The sequence below is a fragment of the Neoarius graeffei genome, chromosome 26 (genome assembly GCF_027579695.1).
Source record: "Neoarius graeffei isolate fNeoGra1 chromosome 26, fNeoGra1.pri, whole genome shotgun sequence".
Taxonomy (NCBI): Eukaryota; Metazoa; Chordata; class Actinopteri; order Siluriformes; family Ariidae; genus Neoarius; species Neoarius graeffei.
The window spans coordinates 20,790,113-20,816,328 of record NC_083594.1 but is presented as its reverse complement, the minus strand read 5'-3'; the positions used below and the strand labels follow the sequence as shown (position 1 = coordinate 20,816,328).

The 26,216-nt window shown below is 43.0% G+C and overlaps 1 protein-coding gene across 2 annotated transcripts in view; it reads right to left on the bottom strand.

The window, feature by feature from the left end:
* The window catches only part of iars1 (isoleucyl-tRNA synthetase 1), a 307,104-nt gene that overhangs the window by 144,662 nt on the left and 136,226 nt on the right, over nucleotides 1-26,216 (bottom strand). For both annotated transcript variants that reach the window (XM_060910911.1, XM_060910910.1), the window contains exons 16-20: nucleotides 13,140-13,334; nucleotides 8,940-9,026; nucleotides 8,675-8,758; nucleotides 5,553-5,697; nucleotides 2,936-3,056 (exon numbers count right to left, since the gene is read on the bottom strand). In XM_060910911.1, the coding sequence (XP_060766894.1) occupies nucleotides 2,936-3,056; nucleotides 5,553-5,697; nucleotides 8,675-8,758; nucleotides 8,940-9,026; nucleotides 13,140-13,334 (632 nt within the window). The remainder of the gene's footprint in view (nucleotides 1-2,935; nucleotides 3,057-5,552; nucleotides 5,698-8,674; nucleotides 8,759-8,939; nucleotides 9,027-13,139; nucleotides 13,335-26,216) is intronic.

Here is a 26,216-nt window from a genome sequence, read left to right as displayed (position 1 = left end):
GTTAGGAGAAAGGAAAACACCGAATTCCAGCATAAATACTTTATCCCATCTGTGAAACATGGTGGTGGTAGTATCATGGTTTGGGCCTGTTTTGCTGCATCTGAGCCAGAATGGCTTACCATCATTGATGGAACAATGAATTTTGAATTATACCGGCGAATTCTAAAGGAAAAAGCACAAGTCCTTCGACTAAAGAATGGTTAAAGAAGAATAAAGTTGAAAGAATGTTTGGATTGGCCAAGTCGGTCCTGACCTTAATCCAATCCTTGACTTGCAAGTGACGTCAAAGCAAAACAGAAACCCGGATGTCGGCCATGTTGGCGGATATACAAATACGGGGGTCAAGCGACATTCCATACAAAACACAGTCACGCGTGCGCAACTCCCTTTGTTTTTCCGCTGCTTTAAGCGTTCTTTTAGCTCTGCCATATCTTTGTGCTGCATATGGTTGTGATCACAACAGTACTCGTGACCGTGGGACGTTCCGATTTTTTTAGAATTCCGTCCATGATTCGGAAAGAGGGCGAGGAAACTCTGAGGCTCAGTACGGAGAGGAGACGAGCACGGCTGAACAACATCGGCAGGGCTGATCTAATGGAGGCGAAAGCCAAAACGGCTCGTGTTTGCAGTAATCGTTTTATCTCGGGTGAGAATCGAAAGCTCTCTTAAGATCATGGAAGAATTTTATTTCGTGTTGCTATAAAATAATCGTTCTCTTGTCGTGGTTCACTCGGTTGCTGTTATAATTTTAACACGTGTATTACCGTTTCGCTTCTAGGAGCGCCAGCAAAATCGTATCTGAAATAAATTGAAATGTGATTTGTGAGCCATAAAGCTACTTGTCAAAATTTCACACTTTGTCTGTTGTTTACACATAAAAGTAAACTAAATGCAAAAGAAGCCCTAATTTATCCTTGCAAGTACAACTGCTTTGTCATCGTTGACTGGTTTAATTAACAAGGTATTTACCCATCCAGAGACAAAAGTTGTTATAGGCTTCCATAGACTTATAAGCCTTCATTTGAGATTTGTCGACCCATGAAGTCTGCCAAACCGGATAGAACACGATATCTGGGTACTCGATGATCAGTAGAAGCGTCTTATCTTCAGAAAAATCCGACTTTTTTAAATAATATGGGTCAAAACCACACATAACCTATCTTCTCTTTGTATCGATTCTTCGCTCGACCATTCAAATCGGCCTCATACTGAGAAAATTCAGCATTGTTTACAGACACGCTTTAAGCGGCTGCCGTCCTAGTTGCTTTGTAGATCCACCAAAATGGCGGACGCTCATGACGTAGCACGTTTTGATGACGTGGTTGCAAGTCATCTATTCCTACAGAAGCCGCGAGAGGCCCTTCATATAATCTTTTTTTATTCACCTTGTTATCCCGAGATAACGACATAATTAATTCAGGATCTCGAGACAACAAAACCGTTATTTCGAGATCTCGAGAAAACAAAAAAATTATTTCATGATCTCAGCTGGATCACTGTATCTCCGTCGGTAGAGACGAAGCCGGGCCAGTCTTCTGCGGAGGTGCCGCGGACTAATTTTGAAATGATCCCTTATTAAAAGACTTAATGCAATCTCTCCCTGTGTCAACCCCTGATCAAAATATTGCCTTATCAGGTGATCGATTATTCCAGACATACTAATGACCAAAGTTGCGTCTATACAGAATGAGAAATAGCCCCAAAGTCAGTATCACAAGTCTCTTGGCGTTCCTGAAGGAACCATTTCTCAGCTGTTTACTCGAGATCATGAAATAACGGTTTTGTTTTCTCGAGATCTCTAATTAGTTGTGTTGTTTTCTCGAGATCCTGAATTATGTCGTTATCTCCAGGGGCGCAGATACGTTTTTTGAACTGGGGGGGACAAAGCTGCCAGCAAACCAACCCCAACCCCACCATCAACATGTGTTGTGCGAGGAATATACTCTGATGCTCGCTGAAATTATGGCAGGGAACGCCAGATTAAACATTAAAACTGCCTTCTGAGCACTGTATCTACAGGCTACCACCGAAAGAAGGAGGCTACCAGAAAGGCATCTCTACTCCGTACGATTTTACTTTCACTACGACATTACTTTGAACAGACTATCAAAAAATTGCAAGGTGATATGATAAAATAAGGCACAGTTTAGTTACAGTCGTTGTTTTTTGAAAAAACGATGCAATCGTTTTCTGCCTTTTCGGTTTGGCACCCTTCATCATGCCGTGTTGGAGTCCTGAACTAGGAGCTGTCCCCGATATGCCTGTCAAACTTGTTGTGGGTAACCATAGCAACCAAGCTCGAGCTCGCAACCTGTGCAGTCTGCGCAGCTCAACCAACCGAATATCAGTCTTTGTTTTGTTTTATGCGAGTTGTTGCAACTACGTATGTACTGCTGTGCACCTCAATAAACCGAATGGTAATTAGTCTTTTGATTTTTCCGTGAGGTTTGCCTTATGCAAAGAAAGACAGCATAGACGTTTTTTCCTCCCTATAAGTGGGGGGGACCGAACGAGGTGAATTTAAATCTGGGTGGGACGAATCCCACCCGTCCCACCCTCTATCTGCGCCCATGGTTATCTCGGGATAACAAAGTGAATAAAAAAAAGATTATATGAAGGGCCTCTCGCGGCTTCCGTATATTCCCTCTCTTACTCAACTATCTTTTTTTTTTTTTTTTTTTTTTAAAAGTTTCAACAAAAATCCTAAGGACTGTAGCTTTAAGTAATCTCCCATTTTTAGTATAAAGTAAACAAACAGAACAAAACAAGTTAACTGTCCAGTAAATAACCACTCAAGGGCTTCAAGAGGGAACTCTCTGAAATGCTAATGGTTTGACATGAGTGCATAGAAAAGAACGGAGCACAGGTCCTCGAGCATGTGCATGGACTGAATCTACTTGCGTTCTCAGATTTTTAGCTTCCGATGTCTCCTTACCATCCATCTCAGCCTTAAAGAACTGAATGAGGGACTGCGTGAAGGACTGGATCCATTGGTCCATGATGTTGTCACTCAGCTTGGCAGTGTTTTTATTATACAGGAACTTAATGTCCTCTTCCTAAACGGGAAAGTCAAAAAGAGGTTATGTTCTATTAAGAGAAGACAGTCTGTGGCTTCCTCTGTCCTCTACAGTTTAATGTGTACTGCAATAATGCACACAAAATACTGATCGAGACTTCAAAACATCACATTCCATTCAGTAGTATAACGTATTAAAGTTCTCCAGTAATGGCTGAGGTTATCGATTTGACTGCAGTCTTTGACCAGCAGTGAATATCTGGTATAATGTATATTTGTGGTATACTAGTGCATCTCAAACAATTAGAATATCGTGGAAAAAGTTCAATATTTTCCATCGGTTATTTAAGAAAGTGAAAATGTAATATATTCTAGACTCATTACACATAAGCTAAAATGTTTCAAGCATTTTTCTATTTTACTTTTGATAATTAGGGCCGACAGCACAAAACATTAAAAAAATAATCTCAAAACATTAGAGCATTTAATTTTGAGTTTGAATAAAACAGTATAAATACAGTGCATCTCTCAGTCTAGTTCAGTACACGCAACCACAATCATGGGGAAGACTGCGGACTTGGCGGTTATCCAGAAAACAATCAATCATCGACACCATCCACAAGCAGGGTAAGCCACAGAAGGTCAATGCTGAAAAGGTTGGCTGGAAAAGGTGCACAAGCAACAGGGATGACCGCAGCCTTGAGAGGATTGTCAAGAAAAGTCGATTCAAGAACTTGGGAGAGCTTCACAAATGCCCCTTTTCCACCAAAGCAGTTCCAGGGCTGGTTCGGGGTCAGTGCTTAGTTTGGAACCGGGTTTTCTGTTTCCACTGAAAGAACTGGCTCTGGGGCCAGAAAAACCGGTTCCAGGCTAGCACCAACTCTCTGCTGGGCCAGAGGAAAGAACCGCTTACGTCAGCGGGGGGGCGGAGTTGTTAAGACCAACAACAATAACAAGACCGTGAAAGATCGCCATTTTTAAGCGACGAGAAGCATCAGCTGTACAAACGCGAAGTCATCCATTATTATTATTGTTGTTGTTGCTGCTGCTTCTTCCGTGTTGTTTTTGCTTCGATATTCGTGCCAAGGTTTATGCAAATGTAGCGACGTAACTGACGTATACAATGACGTAACTGACGTATACAGCGACGTAATGACGTGGCTTCCCTTAGCATCGCGAGCTGTGGAAAAGCAAACTGGTTCTCAGCTGGCTCGCAAGTTGAACAAGTTGTGAACCAGCACCAGCCCCGAACCAGCCCTGGAACTGATTTGGTGGAAAAGGGGTAAAAGAGTGGACTGAGGCTGGTGTCAGTGCATCAAGAGCCACCACCAAATACGGACGTCTTAAGGAAAGGGGCTACAACTGTCACATTCCTAATATCAAGCTGCTCCTGAACCAGAGACAATGTCAGAAGCGTCTTACCTGGGTTAAGGAGAGAAAGAACTGCACTGTTGCTCAGTGGTCCAAAGTCCTCTTTTCAGATGAAGGTAAATTTTGCATTTCATTTGGAAATCAAGGTTCCCAGAGTCTGGAGGAAGAGTGGAGAGGCACAGAATCCAAGGTGTTTGAAGTCCATTGAAGTTTCCGCAGTCTATGATGATTTGGGGTGCCACGTCATCTGCTGGTGTTGGTCCATTGTGTTTTATCAAATCCAAAGTCAACATAGCCGTCTACCAGGAGATTTTAGAGCACTTCATGCTTCCATCTGCTGACAAGCTTTGTGGAGATGCTGATTTCCTTTTCCAGCAGGACTTAGCACCTGCCCGCAGTGCCAAAACTACGACCAAATGGTTTGCTGATCATGATATTACTGTGTTTGATTGGCCAGCCAACTTGCCTGACCTGAACCCCATAGAGAATCTATGGGTTATTGTCAAGAGGAAGATAAAAAACACCCGACCCAAAAATACGGACGAGCTGAAGGTCTCCATCAAAGCAAACTGGGCTTCAATAACACCTCAGCAGTGCTACAAGGCTGATTGGCTCCATGCCATGCCGATGCAGTAATTCATGACAAAGGAGACCCAACCAAGTACAGAGTGTATAAATGAACATACTTTTCAGAAGTTGGAAATTTCTGTATTGCAAATCCTCTCTGATTGCACTTAGGAAATATTCTATCAATCTGAGACACTGGGATTTCTGATTTTCATGAGCTATAAGCCACAGTCATCAAAATTAAAACAAAAGGCCTGGAATATTTCACTTTAAACGTAATGAATATAGAATATATGAAAGTTTACCTTTGTGAATTAAATTATGAGATATATGAACTTGTTCACGATATTATAATTGTTTGAGATGCAGTAGGATATTTAATTAGGAGCAAAATAATAATATTAACGTGAACAGACTGTGTGGAACAATACATTTACAGCTTCATGTTAGTAACTGCCTGGTCAGGATCATAGTGGCTTAAAGTTTATTAGTACAGCTCCATACACTTGCACACTGCATATTAATTGCTCTTCATAAGTGCAGCAGTGACTTTGAGGTTTAAAAAAAAACAAACAAAAAATCAGCACAATAATTCTACCTGATGAAGCCTCAGGACATTCTGCACGAGGAAGCGGTAAGCATTGTACCAGGGCAGGAAAACGTCTTTGAGCACGTCCCTTACGCCTTCCTCTTTAAAGCGCAGGTTTTCTGCTCGGACCACCGGAGAGTTGATTAGGTACAGCCTATAAAGAGAAAAAATTGCAAGCTTTTTATAGGAGATGGGAATCAGGATCAGAAACCAATTTTCTGGCTTTATCCCAGCAATTTCATAGGGTTTGACTGTTTTTAAAGGAGACATGATTATACATAATAATAATAATAATAATAATAATAATAATAATAATAAACTATAACTACACGTGATTATACTCCTGGCCTGCTTTTTTGTTGCGTGTGTCCTTAATACAAGAAAAAAAAGTGTTCTCAAGCATTTCTTCCACAGTGTATTTCTGTGCAAACAGTTTCCCAGGAGGTGGCACTTGCATGCCTTTTACCTTAAACTTTGTCGATTACAAGAAAAAACGACACTCGTCATTCTTACAGAATCCAAAGCAGACCCAGTAAGAAACTCTAAAGTGCTTTATTTCTATCTGTTAAAAGTTATATTGTCTTGCATGTTATGTTCTATGTTCTATTTTTAATGGCTGTGCACAAATATTTGAAAAGCTGCTTAAGTATTTGAGACAGTAGAACATAAATACTGAAACCACTATTTGGTTATTGGTTATGCTCAACATCCCCAGGAAAGTAGTGAGAAAATCTGGGGAAAAAAAAAAAAGATTTCTTTGATCAAAGAAATCTAAAGCACAGAGGCCACACCTCCTTCACCGGGGCTAAAGCACAGAGGCCACACCTCCTTCACCGGGGCTAAAGCACAGAGGCCACACCTCCTTCACCGGGGCTAAAGCACAGAGGCCACACCTCCTTCACCGGGGCTAAAGCACAGAGGCCACACCTCCTTCACCGGAGCTAAAGCACAGAGGCCACACCTCCTTCACCGGAGCTAAAGCACAGAGGCCACACCTCCTTCACCGGGGCTAAAGCACAGAGGCCACACCTCCTTCACCGGGGCTAAAGCACAGAGGCCACACCTCCTTCACCGGAGCTAAAGCACAGAGGCCACACCTCCTTCACCGGAGCTAAAGCACAGAGGCCACACCTCCTTCACCGGGGCTAAAGCACAGAGGCCACACCTCCTTCACCGGGGCTAACGCACAGAGGCCACACCTCCTTCACCGGGGCTAAAGCACAGAGGCCACACCTCCTTCACCGGGGCTACAGCACAGAGGCCACACCTCCTCCCCCGGGGCTAAAGCACAGAGGCCACACCTCCTTCACCGGCGCTAAAGCACAGAGGCCACACCTCCTCCCCCGGAGCTAAAGCACAGAGGCCACACCTCCTCCCCCGGAGCTAAAGCACAGAGGCCACACCTCCTTCACCGGAGCTAAAGCACAGAGGCCACACCTCCTCCCCCAGAGCTAAAGCACAGAGGCCACACCTCCTTCACCGGAGCTAAAGCACAGAGGCCACACCTCCTTCACCGGAGCCAAAGAACACTTCAGGTCACTTATAAAAATTATTTCTTATTTTTTATCAGTTCTAATTTATGTTCGGTCTAAAAATCCCTTCCCTTCCAGCTTCTTTGGTGAAATAGAACCAACTCGGTCGTTTCAGCCTTCTACTGAACTGCACTGAATTACTTCCTGGAAAGCATCGAGTGATTTATGACTGAGAAACGCGCGAGTATTGATTGAGGAAGACGGCAGTGCATCAACCCCCATGAACTACGATGCCATTTTCACCTTACGGTAATCAAACAGAGTTCAGCAAGGCTGCAGGGACACTTCATCTTTCTGTGTTGTGCATCGTTATCAAAGAGAATTGTGTGTTTGTGGAAATGCTGGTGAGGCGCTGAGGATAAACAGGCTGATGAGGACGGAGGCGAGGGAGGATTCTGAAAGAAACGTGGCCTTGCGCAATTCACCAGCATAAAAGGCTTATGAAGACAGAATGCATTAATATTCAAAAACAGTCGTCATATTTGGAGAAAGGTTTAGGCCGGGACTGAATATGCCTGGTTGCGTTTCTTTTTTTCCCCGTCTTTCTTTCTCTCTTTCTCCATTATCACCCTTCTCTCTTTCTCTCCCTTCTGTTTTCACCTTTCTCCCTCTCCATCCTTCTTCCCCCCTCCCTCTCCATCTCTTATGACCCTTCTCTCTGTTCACCCTTCTCTCTCTCTCCCTTTCAGCCTCTCCCACGCCATCCTTCTTTTCCCCCTTCTCACTCTCCTTCCCTCTGTCTCCTCTTCTCTTTCCTTCTTTCTCCCCTTATCCCTCTCCATGTCTCACCTTATCCCCTTCTCCCTCCTCTTTTTCCCTTTCCCTCCCCTACTCTTCTCTCTCTTCCTCCCTCTCATTCTCCCCTCTTCCTTTCTCTCATTTCCACCCTTTCACACCTTCCCTCTGTCTCCTCTTCTCTTCCTTTCAGCCTCTCACTCTCCGTCCCTCTTTCTCCTCTTCTCTACCCCCTTCTCTCCATGTCTCACCTTATCCCCTCCTTTTTCTCCCTTTCACACCTCCCTCTGTCTCCTTCTCTCTTCCTCCCCCCTTCCTTTCCATTTCTCTCATTTCCCCCTTCTTTTTCTCCCTCTCACTCCTTCCTCTCCTCTTTCCTCTTTCTCAAGCTCCCTCATTCTTTTTCTCTCCAGTGAGTTTATATGGCAATGAAGGATTAAACCTTTGCTTTGTCTCTGTTCTACTTCTTTATATGTAACCACTAATGGTCTCTGCAGTCTCAGCTTTGCTCGTTATGCAGTCCCCGCATGTGCTACGTTTATGCTCTTTCTATAAATTTATCACGCTGGTCACAAAAACTATCGGAGAAAAGGTCAGAGGTTTATGAACAAAGCTACTCAAGTCTATGGGAAGTCAAGAGCTGCTTTTTGTTGATGAAACTTCGCAAAGGGCTAAAGTGAAAAGGAGCAGGTGATGATCAATCAGGCGTTTCCTGGAACTATTTCACCCACATGCACTAATGCAACACTGCTTTATTCATTACCCATAATGCCCCAGATGCTCCACCGGTGCACGCCTTCCAGAGCTTTGATTAAAAATGTTTCGCTGTGTTTCAGTGTCACGCTGAATTTGTTGGATCCTTACCGGAGTGCGTCGGCACCGTAGTTCTGTACGATCACTCCTGGGTCTGGGTAGTTCTTCTTTCGTTTGCTCATTTTCTGGCCGTCGCTGCAGAGAAAACGTACATCGTTAAATAAACACTACAGCCAAACCAAGTGTTTCCAGATCATCAGCATTACGGTTCTGCCTCCAGGACTCTGCGAAAGGATGTTCCCTTTGCCAAAATAAAACCTGTCCATAAATACAGTTACACACGAAGCACGTATTGTGAGAAATGACAGACCGTTACCTTGCGAGGACAAGGCCATTGACGATCACGTTCTTGAATGGAGGCTTCCCGAAGAGCGCCGTTGAGAGCACGAGCAACGTGTAGAACCTTAAAAACAACATTCTCATGTTACAGCTGGTCAAAGCAAATGTGCAAATAAAGCCATATTCAGACGACGATATCCCATAAAATGTCAAAAATATGATCACAATACTGGTAAATGTTATTAGCGAAGTTTCAAATTTTGGAACTCGAATGAGGTTGAACAGAATTATGGGAATGGCATCTCTGGAGAGGATGGATCACCATCATGCACTGATGATGCACTTCCATAATTATTGCTGAACTGGCCAGTTCCCACATTCCCACGCTAATCAGCCAGTTCCCACATTCTCTTCCTGCACTATTAACGAGTGTTATGGAAGCCAAAATTAGTCAATATTAGGTGTCTAGAGTTGAATAACATTTGAACGTTTGGGGGTTCCCCCCCAACTCCTTTCTCTTATTCAGAGTGATGTTACACAAATACTCTTTATATATTAACAGGCATCACCGTTATAGTAACGTTAGCATTTCAGCCTGACCTCTGCTTGGCCAATCAATCACGGTCTTCAAAGCCAATTCACACCATTTTATTCACACGATATTTCAGCTCATACTAATAATCACTGGCCTGGTTTTCTTGCTCATGAACTCTCATGAGATTTTAAGCTGTAACCTCCAGTGTTAGCTGATTAGCATCATACATATGCTATTATTCCATCCACATTCACTGGATATGAGCAATCATGCGCTCTGATTGGCTACTCTACTACTAGGATATCAGCTCATATACCATGAGTAGAGAGAAACAAAATGGCAGAGTGCGTTGCTGAACTGGTCGAGGACGAAATAAAATCTACTCGAAAACCAAACCCCGAAAAATTTAAGTATTTAAAAGAAACAGAAAGAGCTAAAAGAATATAGTTTTGTTTTCCCCCTCCCCAATATCTCGTGTTCCACACTCCAGCCCAGCTGGTGGCAGTAATGCACCTTTAAGTTGGTTTGCCAACCACAAAAAAAACCCTAAAGAACAAGAACAACAACCCCCCCCCCCAAAAAAAAAAATTATTATATATATATATATATATATATATATATATATATATATATATATACACACATACACACACACACATACACCACCAATTGTGCAAGTTCTCCCACTTAAAAAGATGAGAGAGGCCTGTAATTTTCATCATAGGTACACTTCAACTATGAGAGACAGAATGGGGGGAAAGAATCCAGGAAATCACATTGTAGGATTTTTAATGAATTAATTGGTAAATTCCTCGGTAAAATAAGTATTTGGTCACCTACAAACAAGCAAGATTTCTGGCTCTCACAGACCTGTAACAACTTCTTTAAGAGGCTCCTCTGTCCTCCACTCGTTACCTGTATTAATGGCACCTGTTTGAACTCATTATCAGTATAAAAGACACCTGTCCACAACCTCAAACAGTCACACTCCAAACTCCACTATGGCCAAGACCAAAGAGCTGTCAAAGGACACCAGAAACAAAATTGTAGACCTGCACCAGGCTGGGAAGACTGAATCTGCAATAGGTAAGCAGCTTGGTGTGAAGAAATCAACTGTGGGAGCAATTATTAGAAAATGGAAGACATACAAGACCACTGATAATCTCCCTCGATCTGGGGCTCCACACAAGATCTCACCCCGTGGGGTCAAAATGATCACAAGAACGGTGAGCAAAAATCCCAGAACCACACGGGGGGACCTAGTGAATGACCTGCAGAGAGCTGGGACCAAAGTAACAAAGGCTACCATCAGTAACACACTACGCCGCCAGGGACTCAAATCCTGCAGTGCCAGACGTGTCCCCCTGCTTAAGCCAGTACATGTCCAGGCCCGTCTGAAGTTTGCTAGAGAGCATTTGGATGATCCAGAAGAGGACTGGGAGAATGTCATATGGTCAGATGAAACCCAAATAGAACTTTTTGGTAAAAACTCAACTTGTTGTGTTTGGAGGAGAAAGAATGCTGAGTTGCATCCAAAGAACACCATACCTACTGTGAAGCATGGGGGTGGAAACATCATGCTTTGGGGCTGTTTTTCTGCAAAGGGACCAGGACGACTGATCCGTGTAAAGGAAAGAATGAATGAGGCCATGTATCGTGAGATTTTGAGTGAAAACCTCCTTCCATCAGCAAGGGCATTGAAGATGAAACGTGGCTGGGTCTTTCAGCATGGCAATGATCCCAAACACACCGCCCGGGCAACGAAGGAGTGGCTTCGTAAGAAGCATTTCAAGGTCCTGGAGTGGCCTAGCCAGTCTCCAGATCTCAACCCCATAGAAAATCTTTGGAGGGAGTTGAAAGTCCGTGTTGCCCAGCGACAGCCCCAAAACATCACTGCTCTAGAGGAGATCTGCATGGAGGAATGGGCCAAAATACCAGCAACAGTGTGTGAAAACCTTGTGAAGACTTACAGAAAACGTTTGACCTCTGTCATTGCCAACAAAGGGTATATAACAAAGTATTGAGATGAACTTTTGTTATTGACCAAATACTTATTTTCCACCATAATTTGCAAATAAATTCTTTAAAAATCTTACGGTGTGATTTCCTGGATTCTTTCCCCCCATTCTGTCTCTCATAGTTGAAGTGTACCTATGATGAAAATTACAGGCCTCTCTCATCTTTTTAAGTGGGAGAACTTGCACAATTGGTGACTGACTAAATACTTTTTTGCACCACTATATATATATATATATATATATATCTGGAATAAAAAGTATTTTTCAAGAATTATCACATTTTTCACAAATTGCTCCTGTCATTTCGCCGGTTTGTTTACATTCTAAGTGGAAATGATTTTATCGGACGTTTTGTATAAAGTGTTTGATTTCTCGAATTTGCAGAAAATCAAAATAAAAATGCCCCGTTTCTCAAAATCCAGTGAATGTGGATAGAATAAAACAATTATTCCGCTCAATCTCGTCGTACATGGTTTATATGATTTTGTAGAATAACAACTATTTATTATACCATCACAACACTGTGTTAAAACCACAAACACAATGAAAAATCGTCTCGTTTCAATTTTGTAATAAGAATGCTTTAATAATGATGTCACTTCCTGAAAAAGCCAGTCATCAAAACTGATTTCCCCCCTCATCATCAGATTTGGCTCCCCTTTCACAACTGGAGCTCATTAAACATTCATCTGAGCATCTCCACTCATAGCTCGAGAACTGCCTTTGCAAATGAATATTCATGAAGAAATGCTACCTGATTGGTTGGACGAAGAGAAGGGTGGAGTGAGCAGTAGCTCATTATCATTTAAAGGAACAGGCACTCAAATCGGCCGTTTCGAACAGGGCTGTTTCGACAGGAGCTGTGGTGTTTTATCCTTGTGGGATTTTGACCAAAGAATGTCACAGACATTTGATTAAGACCTCAGGGAACTGTGTCAACTTGTGGGAAAGTGGTGTAATAGGTCACCTTTAAGTTAATGTGCTGTAGTTTTTCATTATTTTTTTAAATTAAACTAAGAAAGACCCTTAGTCTATGGCGTGTCTTTAATCCGACTCTACAATGCTGCACTTGCGCTCAAAGCATCCATTTTCTGGTAAATACAGCAGCCCTGCTTTTCCTGCTGCGTTTTTAGATGTGTCACATGATGACTGATTCCAAATGTCACTATAGTCATGCATAACTGCAGCAGTTCTCATCACTTACACTACCACTAGAGTCCTGTAGTTTAGTTCCAGGCCCCTACCCTTAACCTCGTTATTTTAACTAACACCCATAGTCACATCATCTTCCTTCCCAAGTCTTATCGGAAAACATTATAGCCTCACTATTGTTCCCTCGTGCTGCTCCGCTAGCTCCCCCTTGTGAACAATCTTCAGTGTGATAAATGCAATGTCCTACTGCATGACTAAAACATTATTCCTCAATTCATGTTATCGTTGTCTCGGATTTAAGTCTATGGACTAATAATAAAGTACATTTTAGTTCCTCTTGCCTTCTTAAAAGGATCTTGTCACATGGTTCACCCACAGCTAATCAAAAACACCACTTTGCCTTAATCAAATATGGAAATGCGATCGACTCATTGCCCGTTAGCTGCAGTATAACTATGTGAAGGGCAATCGATTACAGTCGTGGCCCCCTGCATGATGCAGCAAGTTATCCAGCTGGTGTGTAACCTCGTACCATCCTCTGGTCTGGTCGATGCCTTCTGCGATGAAGTCGGCAGGAAAAGTGTCCTCAAACTCGCGCCTGTTCTCAAAAGGGTAGTGCGCTTGGGCGTAAGGCATGCTGCCGCTCTCAAACCAGCAGTCAAAGACCTCGGAGACCCTCTTGAGCTCGCCTTTCCCACAGCGCGATGGGATAGTTAAGCAGTCTATGCTGTGAAAACACAAACACCCAGAAGAATGAGGAAAAACTGGCATTTGTGAGAGTACAAATAATCACCAAATTACCTACAACTACGTATATCGGAAATAACTTGAAACTGACAAAATTTCATGTTCCATTCCATCATTGTTTGTTCCATGTTTAACACAAACCAGACTTTGCTTTTGATTTTTTGATTCAACTGAATAGTTCGCACAACAAAACAAATGAAAATGGCATGGACAAAAATCAGAGCCTAATCTAGGAATTTGAAAATAGGGGACAGATCCCTCACTAGTTGCAGAAACAGGGGACAGAAAATATTAACATGGGTAAAAATATCCCTCATTTGTTCCAGTTAGTGGGGACAGAAAAATAAGTAATACATTGGTAGATATTTTCAAGAGTACATCTATAAACAGAACAGTTTTATTAATAAAACTAAATACATGTAACAAACATTCATATCAGATGTTAATCTATATAATATCATAATTATGGCACTATACATATCCTTTAATACAGTGATATGAAAACCATATCAGCAAACACTTATCCACAGTTTATAGTATTGCACAAACATTATCAGGGATGTGATTTGGGGCTGGTGAAATTATCTGAAAATTTTAGCCGGGGGTCTGGGGGCCGCAGCTGGTCCAGGGCAGCGGCCTGGTGGGGGGACAAGGGGGGGAAGCCCCCCGAAGCTCCTGGGTTCTGGGGTTTTCTGACTTAAAAATTGTACTAAAATGGCAAGCAAACACACAAGAAAAAACTTGTCATGATTAACAAATTCAAGCCAATTTAATGGTCAACATGCAACTCTGACACACACACTCTCGCTCACTCTCACACACACACTCTCGCTCACACACACACTCTCTCACTCTCGCTCACACACACACACTCTCTCTCACTCTCGCTCACACACACACACACACACACACACTCTCTCACTCTTGCTCACTCACACACTCTCTCTCACACACACACACACACCCCAAAGAACCAGCGTGAGCAGGGCCCGCTAGCCCCGCGCCTTGTGACGTAATTCGCCCCGAGGCGAGCCGCGGTTTTTCTCCAACCATTCCCAGCGGAACTTTTTTTTCATTATTCTGTCGGTTTCTTTAACTCGATTTGCATCTTTACGCCTCGATCACGGAGGCTGCCATCTTTCAACTCTTTGTTTGAAGCGAGTTACGTACAGCTATCTAACAAGCGCGTTCATTGGTTGTTACAGAGCGATGAGCCAATCACGTACCTCGTTTCATCTCATTGACATAATTACGTCATTTACGCAATTACGTCATTGAGATGAAACGAGGTACATGATTGGCTCATCGCTCTGTAACAACCAATGAACGCGCTTGTTAGATAGCTGTACGTAACTCGCTTCAAACAAAGAGTTGAAAGATGGCAGCCTCCGTGATCGAGGCGTAAAGATGCAAATCCGAGGCTGCCATCTTTCAAACAAAGTCGGAACGAATAGGATACGAATGTGGATGAGGGAAAAATCGGAAAAAAATTTTTCTTCAAGTTTTGAGGTGAAAAAAGCGGAATTCCGCGAATTCGCGGAAAAATCACATCCCTGCATTATGATCAAATCTGAACTTTAAAAATGTAAAGATTTTAGATCAAAAACTATATGAAGAATTATATACTGCAAAACCTTACAAATATGACTAGTTTTCTGTTATATGACTAGGTTACTGTTTTACTATAAATCATGTGACTAGCCTATTTTTACCAATTTGACCACCAGTAGTATAATGTTGCATATCAAATATGACTAGGTTAATATTGCATATCAAATATGACTAGGTTAATATTGCATATCAAATATGACTAGGTTAATATTGCATATCAAATATGACTAGGTTAATATTGCATATCAAATATGACCAGGTTAATATTAGATCATTTGATATAGTTAAGTCTAAAATCCATGCAGTCTTGCCACAATTAATAAGATGAAAAATCTGACTTTCTGAATAAAATAAAATCACTATCAAATATTTAAAAATGCTATCATATTTGTTTTGTTCAGACCACCTTTCATGAAAGTGAAAAACATTAAACAATCTACCCATGTTTAAACTAGATTTTGACATAAATGACTGGAGATAATCTCAAAATTCAGACGTCCTAAAAAGTATATAATCTCCATCATTTACAATCTTACAGTACCTACAATTACACAAGAACAGATTAAATATATTTCATAATATTTTTAAATAAAACTTACATAATACCAAACATCATCAAACTAATTGTATATTGGGCCATCCTTAAAAAAAATCCGTTTCCTGTCCACTGGGTGAGCAAAAAAATTCAGTCGGGAGGGAGGGATTTATTTTTTTTTATTATTATTATTATTTTTTTAATATATGGATGGATAAGAAATCGCAATGCTGTGTTTGCTTTTTCTTTCAGTACTTTTTTATTACAAAAGCAGACACATTTAATAAAATATGACGGTTTAATCAACTGAAACTTGTACAAAAACTAAGTTAGCATTTTAAATGCTGACTGCAACATTTGCAAAACTTTTACAAAGGTACTTAAAATGTCCGACACACGGACTTTTTGTAGTTCTAAATCGAGCGTTAGGCCTAGTTCGGATGAAATTACACTATTAAAATGATCACTGAATGATTTGTGTTTCTGAATCTTTACTATTTTGTTGTTCGCTAGAATACCATTTTGCAATTTCACACTTAAGCAAAATTTAAAACTCCGGATCTCCTTCCTTCATGGTGGCTGCCGTTTTTTTGTGCCGCACGGCGCATGCGCAGAGCTGATTCAGTTCAGAGTGCGCGCGCACTCAGCGGAGGCAGTAGTGTGTCGGGGCCGTCGGAGGGAACAGAAGCAGAGATAACGCTTATTTTGTCTCCGGTAAACCAGTCTTCTCTCGTTCAATTACGTGCTGGCATCAAAAGACAGCGTTGGTTGTAAATGAAACCAAACTGAGTGGTTGGAGTGTATTTTCATACACAAATGGAGAAATGTTCGCCGAGTGTTTAATTGTGTAGCCGCCACTGCAGACCGCTGTCGTTGTTAATTCATAGCATGCTCAGCTGCGTGAATGTGTCATGCACCGAAAATAAGAGAGTTACAAGCCAGGAACGCCTCATGATGCAATACGCAAGAAAAGAAAGAAGATTTACTGCCATTTTACTTTGTCTCATCTCATCTCATTATCTCTAGCCGCTTTATCCTGTTCTACAGGGTCGCAGGCAAGCTGGAGCCTATCCCAGCTGACTACGGGCGAAAGGCGGGGTACACCCTGGACAAGTCGCCAGGTCATCACAGGGCTGACACATAGATACAGACAACCATTCACACTCACATTCACACCTACGGTCAATTTAGAGTCACCAGTTAACCTAACCTGCATGTCTTTGGACTGTGGGGGAAACCGGAGCACCCGGAGGAAACCCACGCGGACACGGGGAGAACATGCAAACTCCACACAGAAAGGCCCTCGCCGGCCCCGGGGCTCGAACCCAGGACCTTCTTGCTGTGAGGCGACGGCGCTAACCACTACACCACCGTGCCGCCCCATTTTACTTTGTATTTGAGTAAAGTGAATAAATAAATGGTCTGTGGAAAATACATTTAATCCTGGGAACTGCGTGCACAGGAGTTTATTTTGTGTTTACCCCCCCCGGTTACTTATTTGTCATGGGTGGCTAGTATGAGCCTTAGTGGAAAGCCCTGGGAATGCGGAAATGTCAAGTTCGATTTTAGATTTACGAACCCGAAAAAAAATGTCGAAAAACCGGCGTCAAGCGCACAAACGCCACTCACCTGGCCGGTGGACCGGAAACAGAACATTTTTTAATAATGGCCTTAGCATTAGGAAAATATCAAATTCAAACTACAGAAACCATTATCAATCAGAATCAAATGACTTAGTATGTCTTCACACTGTCACTAAGATCATATTTGTACACAAACTTATGTTTGGATGAGACAGAACGATATGCCATGTGCTTTTGGGTATTTTTAAAACACCACACGATTGGTTGAGATACACTGTCTTCCGGTTCAGTGACCAATGATATAACAGTTCACAAAGCTGTTTTACCCGCTAAATAAACCATTCGGAATACTTCGGTCCTTTCCGATTGGTGTGTAAACAACGCTATATTTACCGCAGTGCTTGCTAGCTGGTGCTGACAAATTGATACGCACAAGATTCAGTAAAATGCGACTAAACGCTCTCTACTTATAAATGCACAACAAAATGAATAGATACGCGATATCTCACTCGTGCCCAAAAAGTGGATGTGCGACAGACAGATAAAAAAACGCGTATTATCGCGTATTACGCGCCCTAAATTAGGCTCTGCAAAAATGATGGCACCCTTAACTTAATATTTTGTTGCGCAACCTTCAACACTGCTAACAAACCACCTCTGTCGCTCTCAATGAAACTTCTGCATCAACAGGTAGTTTGGCTCACTCTTCCTGCGCAAACTGCTCCCTCTGTCTCAGGTTTGAAGGCTGCCTTCGCCACACTGCATGTTTCAGCTCTTTCCAGAGATGTTCGATACGATTCAGATCAGGGCTCGTAGACGGCCATTTCAGAATAGTCCAAACGTTTTGTTCTTTGCCATTCTTTGGTACTTTGATCTGTGTGCTTTGGGTCTTTATCCTGTTGGGAAACCCATGACCTGCGACTGAGACAGAGCTTTCTGACACTGCGAAGCACGTTTCGCTCCAGAATGCCTTGATGGTCTTGAGATTTCATCGTGTTCCGCACAGATTCAAGGCACCCCGTGCCAGACGCAACATAGCAGCCCCAAATCATAACCAAACCTCCTCTGTATTTCATAGTAGGTATGGTGTTCTTTTCTTTGAAAGCTTCATTTTTTCCCCTTCTGTGGACATAGAGCTGATGTGACTTGCCAATAAGCTTGAGTTTTGTCTCATCTGTCCAAAGTCAAGTATAGCACTTTTAACAACAGACACTGTCGCAAAGCAGCTTTACAGAATTTTAATGACCTTTAACATGAGCCAAGTTTATCCCTAATCTATCCCCAATGAGCACGCTTGTGGCGACAGTGGCAAGGAAAAACTCCCTCAGACGACACGAGGAAGAAACCTCGAGAGGAACCAGACTCAAAAGGGAACCCATCCTCATTTGGGTGATAACAGATGACGTGATTATAAATAACTCGCTTCTATAACTGTCTCCGATAGAGTCACAAAGTATAACTGTGTAACCAGGAAAATCATTATAGTTTTAACATGACGTCTGTTTTGTTGAAGTTATAAACTGTTCATTGATGGAAACTTGAGTGCAAAACTGTTCATGACAACTGCAGTCCTAAAGTTAGCAAGTTAACTGTAGTCCTCAGCCATAAATGCATTACTGTAAGTGCCCAAAGGGCATGCTCTCAGAAGCATTGTGGCTTGTCAATATGCATTTTAGTAAGTTCCAGTCTGACTTTTTTTTTCCTTGTTCATGGATGCAAACGGCATGCCTTTTGGCGGATGCTGCCTTTTTCACGGGGACTTGTGTGAATCGTGCAGATCCGATGAGTGTTTTTTTTGGGGAGGGGGGGGGGGGGGGGTTGGAGTGTCTGATTATAATTTCATCAAAGTGAATTCTGTATTAAAATTACTAAATAAGCAATTGCCGTTACAGTCCATGAAACATAGAAAGTATGAGAAGAAAACAGTAAGGCGGCACAGTGGCGTGGTGGTTAGCGCTGTCGCCTCACAGCAAGAAGGTCCGGGTTCGAGGCCCGTGGCCAGCGAGGGCCTTTCTGTGCGGAGTTTGCATGTTCTCCCCGTGTCCGTGTGGGTTTCCTCCGGGTGCTCCGGTTTCCCCCACAGTCCAAAGACATGCAGGTTAGGTTAACTGGTGACTCTAAATTGACCGTAGGTGTGAATGTGAGTGTGAATGGTTGTCTGTGTCTATGTGTCAGCCCTGTGATGACCTGGTGACTTGTCCAGGGTGTACCCCGCCTTTCACCCATAGTCAGCTGGGACAGGCTCCAGCTTGCCTGCGACCCTGTAGGACAGGATAAAGCGGCTAGAGATAATGAGATGAGATGAGAAGAAAACAGTAAGGCGGCACAGTGGTGTAGTGGTTAGCGCGGTCTCCTCACAGCAAGAAGGTCCTGGGTTCGAGCCCCGTGGCCGGCGAGGGCCTTTCTGTGTGGAGTTTGCATGTTCTCCCCGTGTCCGCGTGGGTTTCCTCCGGGTGCTCCGGTTTCCCCCACAGTCCAAAGACATGCAGGTTAGGTTAACTGGTGACTCTAAATTGACCGTAGGTGTGAATGTGAGTGTGAATGGTTGTCTGTGTCTATGTGTCAGCCCTGTGATGACCTGGCGACTTGTCCAGGGTGTACCCCGCCTTTCGCCCATAGTCAGCTGGGATAGGCTCCAGCTTGCCTGCGACCCTGTCGAACAGGATAAAGCAGCTAGAGATAATGAGATGAGATGAGAAAACAGTAAATCAGAAAGCTGCGCACGTAAAGCCAATTACGTAACTTACATTGGACTGATGGAAATCCTTGCGCGTGCAGTGAAGTGCAGCCAGCAGCAGATAATGGCGCGCAGCCAATTGGCTTTACATACACAGCTTTCTGATTTACTGTTTTCTTCTCATACTTATACTTCCTATGTTTCATGGACTGTAACGGCATTTGCTTATTTAGTAATTTTAATACAGAATTTACTTTGATGAAATTATAATCGACACTCCAACACCCCCCACCCCAAAAAAAAAACCCTCATCGGATCTGCACGATTCACACAAGCCCCCCAGACAGCCGTGAAAAAGGCGGCATCCGGCAAAAGGCGCGCCGTTTGCATCCATGCTGTTACAATGGAGTCCTTACATTGAGCCCGCTGTCGCTCAAAACGTGACAGACCCAATCAATCAGACACTGATGTACCTTGACCTTGGAGTTCAACTTTTATCTCTTTGGAAGTTGTCCTTGGCTCTTTTTCTACCTTTGGCACCATCCTTCTGTTCAATATGTGATGGATTTTCCTCTTGCAGTCATGTCCAAAAAGGTTGGCTCCAGTCCCATGGAACTTAACTTCTTAAAAATATTTGCAACTGTTGTCACAGGAACATCAAGCTGCTTGGAGAGGATCTAAGAGCCTTTCCCTTTAACATCAAAGTCCCTCTCACACCAGAATCTGGTCCTCCCAGGCAGTCTCCTGTCCCAGTACTAACCAACTCAACTCTTTGAGGCGTATGGGTGCAGCGCCGATCTCCGTTTCTGTAGCCCTCGGCCTCTCGCCTACACAGCTAGAGTTACAGTGGGGGGGCGAGTCCTCTAGTAACTGCGAGAGTTTGATTCCCCACTCACATCTGTATTGTAGCGTGCCTTGCCAGACGGCAGTAGGTACCGTTTTTATGATGGTCTTTGGTATGACCCAACCATGAGTAGAACTGGCAATCTCCTGGTCAAGAGGCGGACACGCTAACCACAAGGCCAACTCGCGGTCTTTCCCTTTAACATGCTTGTCTCATCTCATCTCATTATCTCTAGCTGCTTCATCCTTCTACAGGGTCGCAGGCGAGCTGGAGCCTATCCCAGCTGACTACGGGCGAAAGGTGGGGTACACCCTGGACAAGTCGCCAGGTCATCACAGGGCTGACACATAGACACAGACAACCATTCACACTCACATTCACACCTACGGTCAATTTAGAGTCACCAGTTAACCTAACCTGCATGTCTTTGGACTGTGGGGGAAACCGGAGCACCCGGAGGAAACCCACGCGGACACGGGGAGAACATGCAAACTCCACACAGAAAGGCCCTCGCCGGCCCCAGGGCTCGAACCCAGGACCTTCTTGCTGTGAGGCGACAGCGTTAACCACTACACCACCGTGCCGCCACATGCTTGTCTATAATTTTCTTTCTGATCTCCTCAAACAACTCTCTCCATTCACTTTCTCTGGTCCATGTTCAATGCGGTGCACACGACGATACCAAACAGCAGAGTGACAACTTTTCTCCATTTAAATAGACTGAATGACTGATTCCAAGATTGAAGTCACCTGTGAAACTAATTAAGATTAAACAATTAGTTTGAAATATCATAATCCAATTATTTATAATCTTTCCTGGGGTGCCAACAAATCTGTCCAGGCTATATGAGAATATCTTTGTAAAACAAACAAATCATTTCTCATCTCATTATCTCTAGCCGCTTTATCCTGTCCTACAGGGGCGCAGGCAAGCTGGAGCCTATCCCAGCTGACTACGGGTGAAAGGCGGGGTACACCCTGGACAAGTCGCCAGGTCATCACAGGGCTGACACATAGACACAGACAACCATTCACACTCACATTCACACCTACGGTCAATTTAGAGTCACCAGTTAACCTAACCTGCATGTCTTTGGACTGTGGGGGAAACCGGAGCACCCGGAGGAAACCCACGCGGACACGGGGAGAACATGCAAACTCCACACAGAAAGGCCCTCGCCGGCCCCGGGGCTCGAACCCGGACCTTCTTGCTGTGAGGCGACAGCGCTAACCACTACACCCCGTGCCGCCCCCACAAATCATTTATACCGTATTCACACTTTTTTTTTTTGCTTTACTCTGACATACCAAAGGCATGCAAGTATACATGAAAACACTGCTTTTAATTTCATTGCTTTTGAGGAGGAATAAAGCATCGTTTCAACAAGCTGTAAGGGTACCAACCAGTGTTGTAGTCGAGTCACTAAACCTCGAGTCCGAGTCCAGTCTCGAGTCCCCAGTGTTCAAGCCCAATTCAAGTTCATGTCATTAAAGAAAATTTCGAGTTGAGTCCACTATTGATCCGAGTCGAGTCCGAGAACAAGACTCCAACCGCACCATATGATGGTGGCTGTTTTAGCGCCATTAACATGAGTTTGTTCCTGAACATGATGTATGAACAGGTGAATGTGCTTCTCTTTATCAGGGAGTGCGAAGTATTCTGTCAGAGATGGTTGGGAGACGGATGTAAATGCAGAAGATGTGTTCGTTAATACAAGTCAAGACAGTAAACAATCCAGAATGGCAGGCAAAATCTTAAAACAGTGAAACGGGCAGTAGGTCGAGCGAGGCACAAACAGGCTATCGTAGACTCGGCAGAATCACAGACGAGAAACAGGAAACCAAACAAGGAAATAAGGCTCAGTAATGTGTCAGCAATGCAACTCAATACTTTGCAAAGTAAGTGCGTTTTCACAGTTTTTATATATCAGTGCGCTGATTGCGTCTTAATCCTGTGCAGGTGCGAGTCATTTACGGCGCACACGCGAGAATCGGCTTGGTATGCACACTGTCCGGCACACGCCCGAGAATCTATCTGGAGCACATGCCAGGGCACACAGGTGTGACACTCTTGTACAAAATTAGTACAAAAATTAATGTAGATAGGGGCGTCGTGGCTCAGGTGGATAAGGCGCCATACCATAAATCCGGGCGACCCGGGTTCGATTCCGGCCCGAGGTCATTTCCCGATCCCTCCCCGTCTCTCTCTCTCCCGCTCATTTCCTGTCTCTACACCGTCCTATCCAATAAAAGTGCAAAAAGCCCAAAAAAATATCTTTAAAAAAAAAAAATGTAGATATAAATCTCTTATGCCAAATTATTATGGCATGTTACAAAAAAATCAAGAAAAAATCCGAGCCCTCGTCTCCAATTTATGAGTCCGAATGCAGTTAATGCACGAGTCTGAGTCATCGGTGCTCAAGTCTAAGTCAAGTCACGCGTCCTTAAAATTGGGACACGAGTCGGACTCGAGTACTACAAGCCCGGTACCAACAAATTTGTTCACATCTGTATAACTACTGATCTCCTGAGATTTTCACACACAGCAGTCAGGTTGTAATAGAGTTTACTCAGAATGGTGCAATAAAGAAAAAAAAAAATATCCAGCAAGCGACAATTCCGGGGACGGAAATGCCATGTCGATGAGAGATGGATGGAGAATGGCTAGACTGGTTCAAGCCTCAAACCTCGAGGCAAACAGGCTACAGCAGCAGACCATGTCTGTCAGCCAAGAACAGAAAGCTGAGGCTGAGGTGGACACAGGCTCACCAAAACTGTACAGTTGGAGACAAAAAAAAAAAAAAAATCATGACTGGGTCTGATGAATCTCAATTTCTGCTGAGGCACACAGATGGTAGGGTTGGAATTTGGCACCAACAGCATGAATCCATGGACCCAACCTGCCTTGTGTCAACAGTCCAGGTTGGTAGAGGGGGTGTAATGGTGTGGGGAATGTTTTCTTGTAACATGTTGGGCCTGCTACTACCAATCAATCAATCATCGCTTGAATGCTACAGACTATCAGAGTATCATTACGGACTATGTGCATCCCTTCTTAGTAGGGCTGGGCGATTTTACGATTACGATGTTATTCACGATATAAAATCTCTACGATTAGAAATTAGACACACACGATATGCCTACGATAAGCCTACGCCTTCAATAAAATTACTTCATCCGAAGTTTTGACAGACACGCGAATAGCCAATCATAACTAAACAGTACCGCACGTAACCAATCAGTTGGAAGAGAGCCACGTCAAGTTAGGTTGCGTGCACACACAAACACACACGTGTAGCAGCAATGCACAGCATGGCTGTGGTGAAGTTTGCAGGAGCGCGTGAAACAAAGTGATTATAAAAATGAGCGAGAAGCCGACTGACCGGAGTTCTGAACAGGAAAGTCAGAGCACTGCCCTGGAGGACATCGTTGAAAAGAAGGGCCAGAGATCTTCGGTTGTGTGGAGGTATTTTGGATATTTAAAATCGGACATACAACAAAGTGTTACACAAAACCTTAAACACACTGACGTACAGGATTGCACTTTTTTTCTCCTTGCAGCATAAGGTTTACACGTCAATATGTCTTTTATGTTTATTTGAAAGCTGCTAGAATTTGCACAAATGATGAACAATGGTATATAGTTTTTATTTTTCAGTTTCAGTTTATTCATTTGAACAAAAAGAACAAAAGAATGTGCATCCAGTTTGTTTTGGTTCTGTGAAACTTGAAGGCTTGTTAAGCTATTTTTGTAAATTAGGAAGGAACTACTAATTTGTAATGTTCATATTTTGAGCAGAAAATTAAAGAAAATACAAAAATGGTGATTTGATTTATATTGTAATATATATCGTTATCGAAAATTTTGAAAAAATATATCGTGATATAATTTCTCATATCGCCCAGCCCTACTTCTTAGCAACAATTTACCCATCTTCTAATGGCTACTGCCAGCAGCATGATAATGCACCATGTCACAAAGCCAAAATCATCTCAAACTGAGCTCACTGTTCTTCAGTGGCCTTCCCAGTCATTGGATCCAAATCCAACAGAACACCTTTGGAACGGTAGAACGGGAGATTCACAGCATGAAAGTGGGGGTGGGACACCGCCTGCGTAAATGGGGGATGGTAGACAGTGTTGCCTGTGGCCATCAAGACCAGACAATTCACAAGTGTAGCGGAATGCTACAAATTCCTTGTAACCTCCTGTAGTCATTCAATTTATTCTACCTTGTGTTAAACAAGAGCGCTCTGAGCACAATATCCCCCGCTGGCAACTATATCTATGCTGTAAGTGTTTAATAGACCCTCATGAAATTGTCAAAGTACAAGTTTGGTAATCAAGGGCTGTAACCCTGGTAAAATGCAACTGAACTGAATGAAACTACAATATGCGTATTACCAACATAGAACAAAGAATCCTGTCAAGTTCCGTGAAATTCCTCCAAAAATTGAGAGAGGGGAGTTGATTTCAGAAGGCGAGTACCCTTTCCGGGACGGACAGACATACATCACCTCGACATAATCCCCCTTCAAGTGCATATCACGGGTAAATTCAGGAGCAAGATCAATGTAATTCTCCCATTTTATATTAAACTTTGGTCAAATATCTAACATTCGGCATTCTCTGCAATTTTTTTTTTACCTTGTGCAATACCAGAAAAATTCAGTTGAAATCGAGCCATTTGAGGCGAATTGGTCCGCCTCTGAAAAAACTTGGCATTTGGATTTCCCGGCAAACATTGATTTTCGTGACGTCGCATGCGGGACGCCTCCTTCTGAATCCTACGTCAGCGCTGGTTTGTTTATGAGAAAACGACCTGGTGGTTTTCTGCAAATTTCTTCAGCGTTATCGCGTAATTATTAAAATGGTTAATAGATGTATCGTAGGAGGGTGTAGCAACACCAAATCTTGATGGGATTAGTACTCAGCGTTTTCCAAAAGACCGGACAATGAGAGAGAAATGGGAGCGCTTGGTCTACACAGGCTGTGCACTGAAACCGTGCAAAGCTCGCGCAGCCTGCTGGCGCTTCCGCAGATAACGTCACGAATCTGGCTCCAGACTCCCTTGGGATTTTTCCAGACGCGTTTTGTTTTATTTTTTTCTGCTGTAGACAGATGGCCTTGTGCAAAATTACCTTCTGGATGAGTGTGTAAAGGGACATACTTTCATATAAAAAACAAAACAAAACACAAAATTGGTCCAGAATATGCACTTTCAGGCCTTTCGGCCAGTGGGGGGATTTAAAAAAAAAAAAAAAAAAAAAAAAAAAGCCTTTTTGCCAAATTACATGAAATTCCTCCAAATATTGTGAGGGAAATTGATTTCAGAAAGCAAGCACAACTTGATGAAAGCGCCAAAGTTTGTTAATAATCAAGGGCGTAACTCTAGTCAAATTTGCCCAAATTAAATGAAATTTCACTGTGTGTATAACTGTTATATAACAAAGCTTTTTGCCAAGTTTGGTGAAATTCCTCCACAAATTCAGAGAGGAGTTGATTTCAGAAAGAAAACACATGCTCATGAAATTGTCAAATTATAATTTTGTTAATCAACTCCGGTAAAACGCGACTGAATTTAACGAAATTACAATATGCATATTACTGAC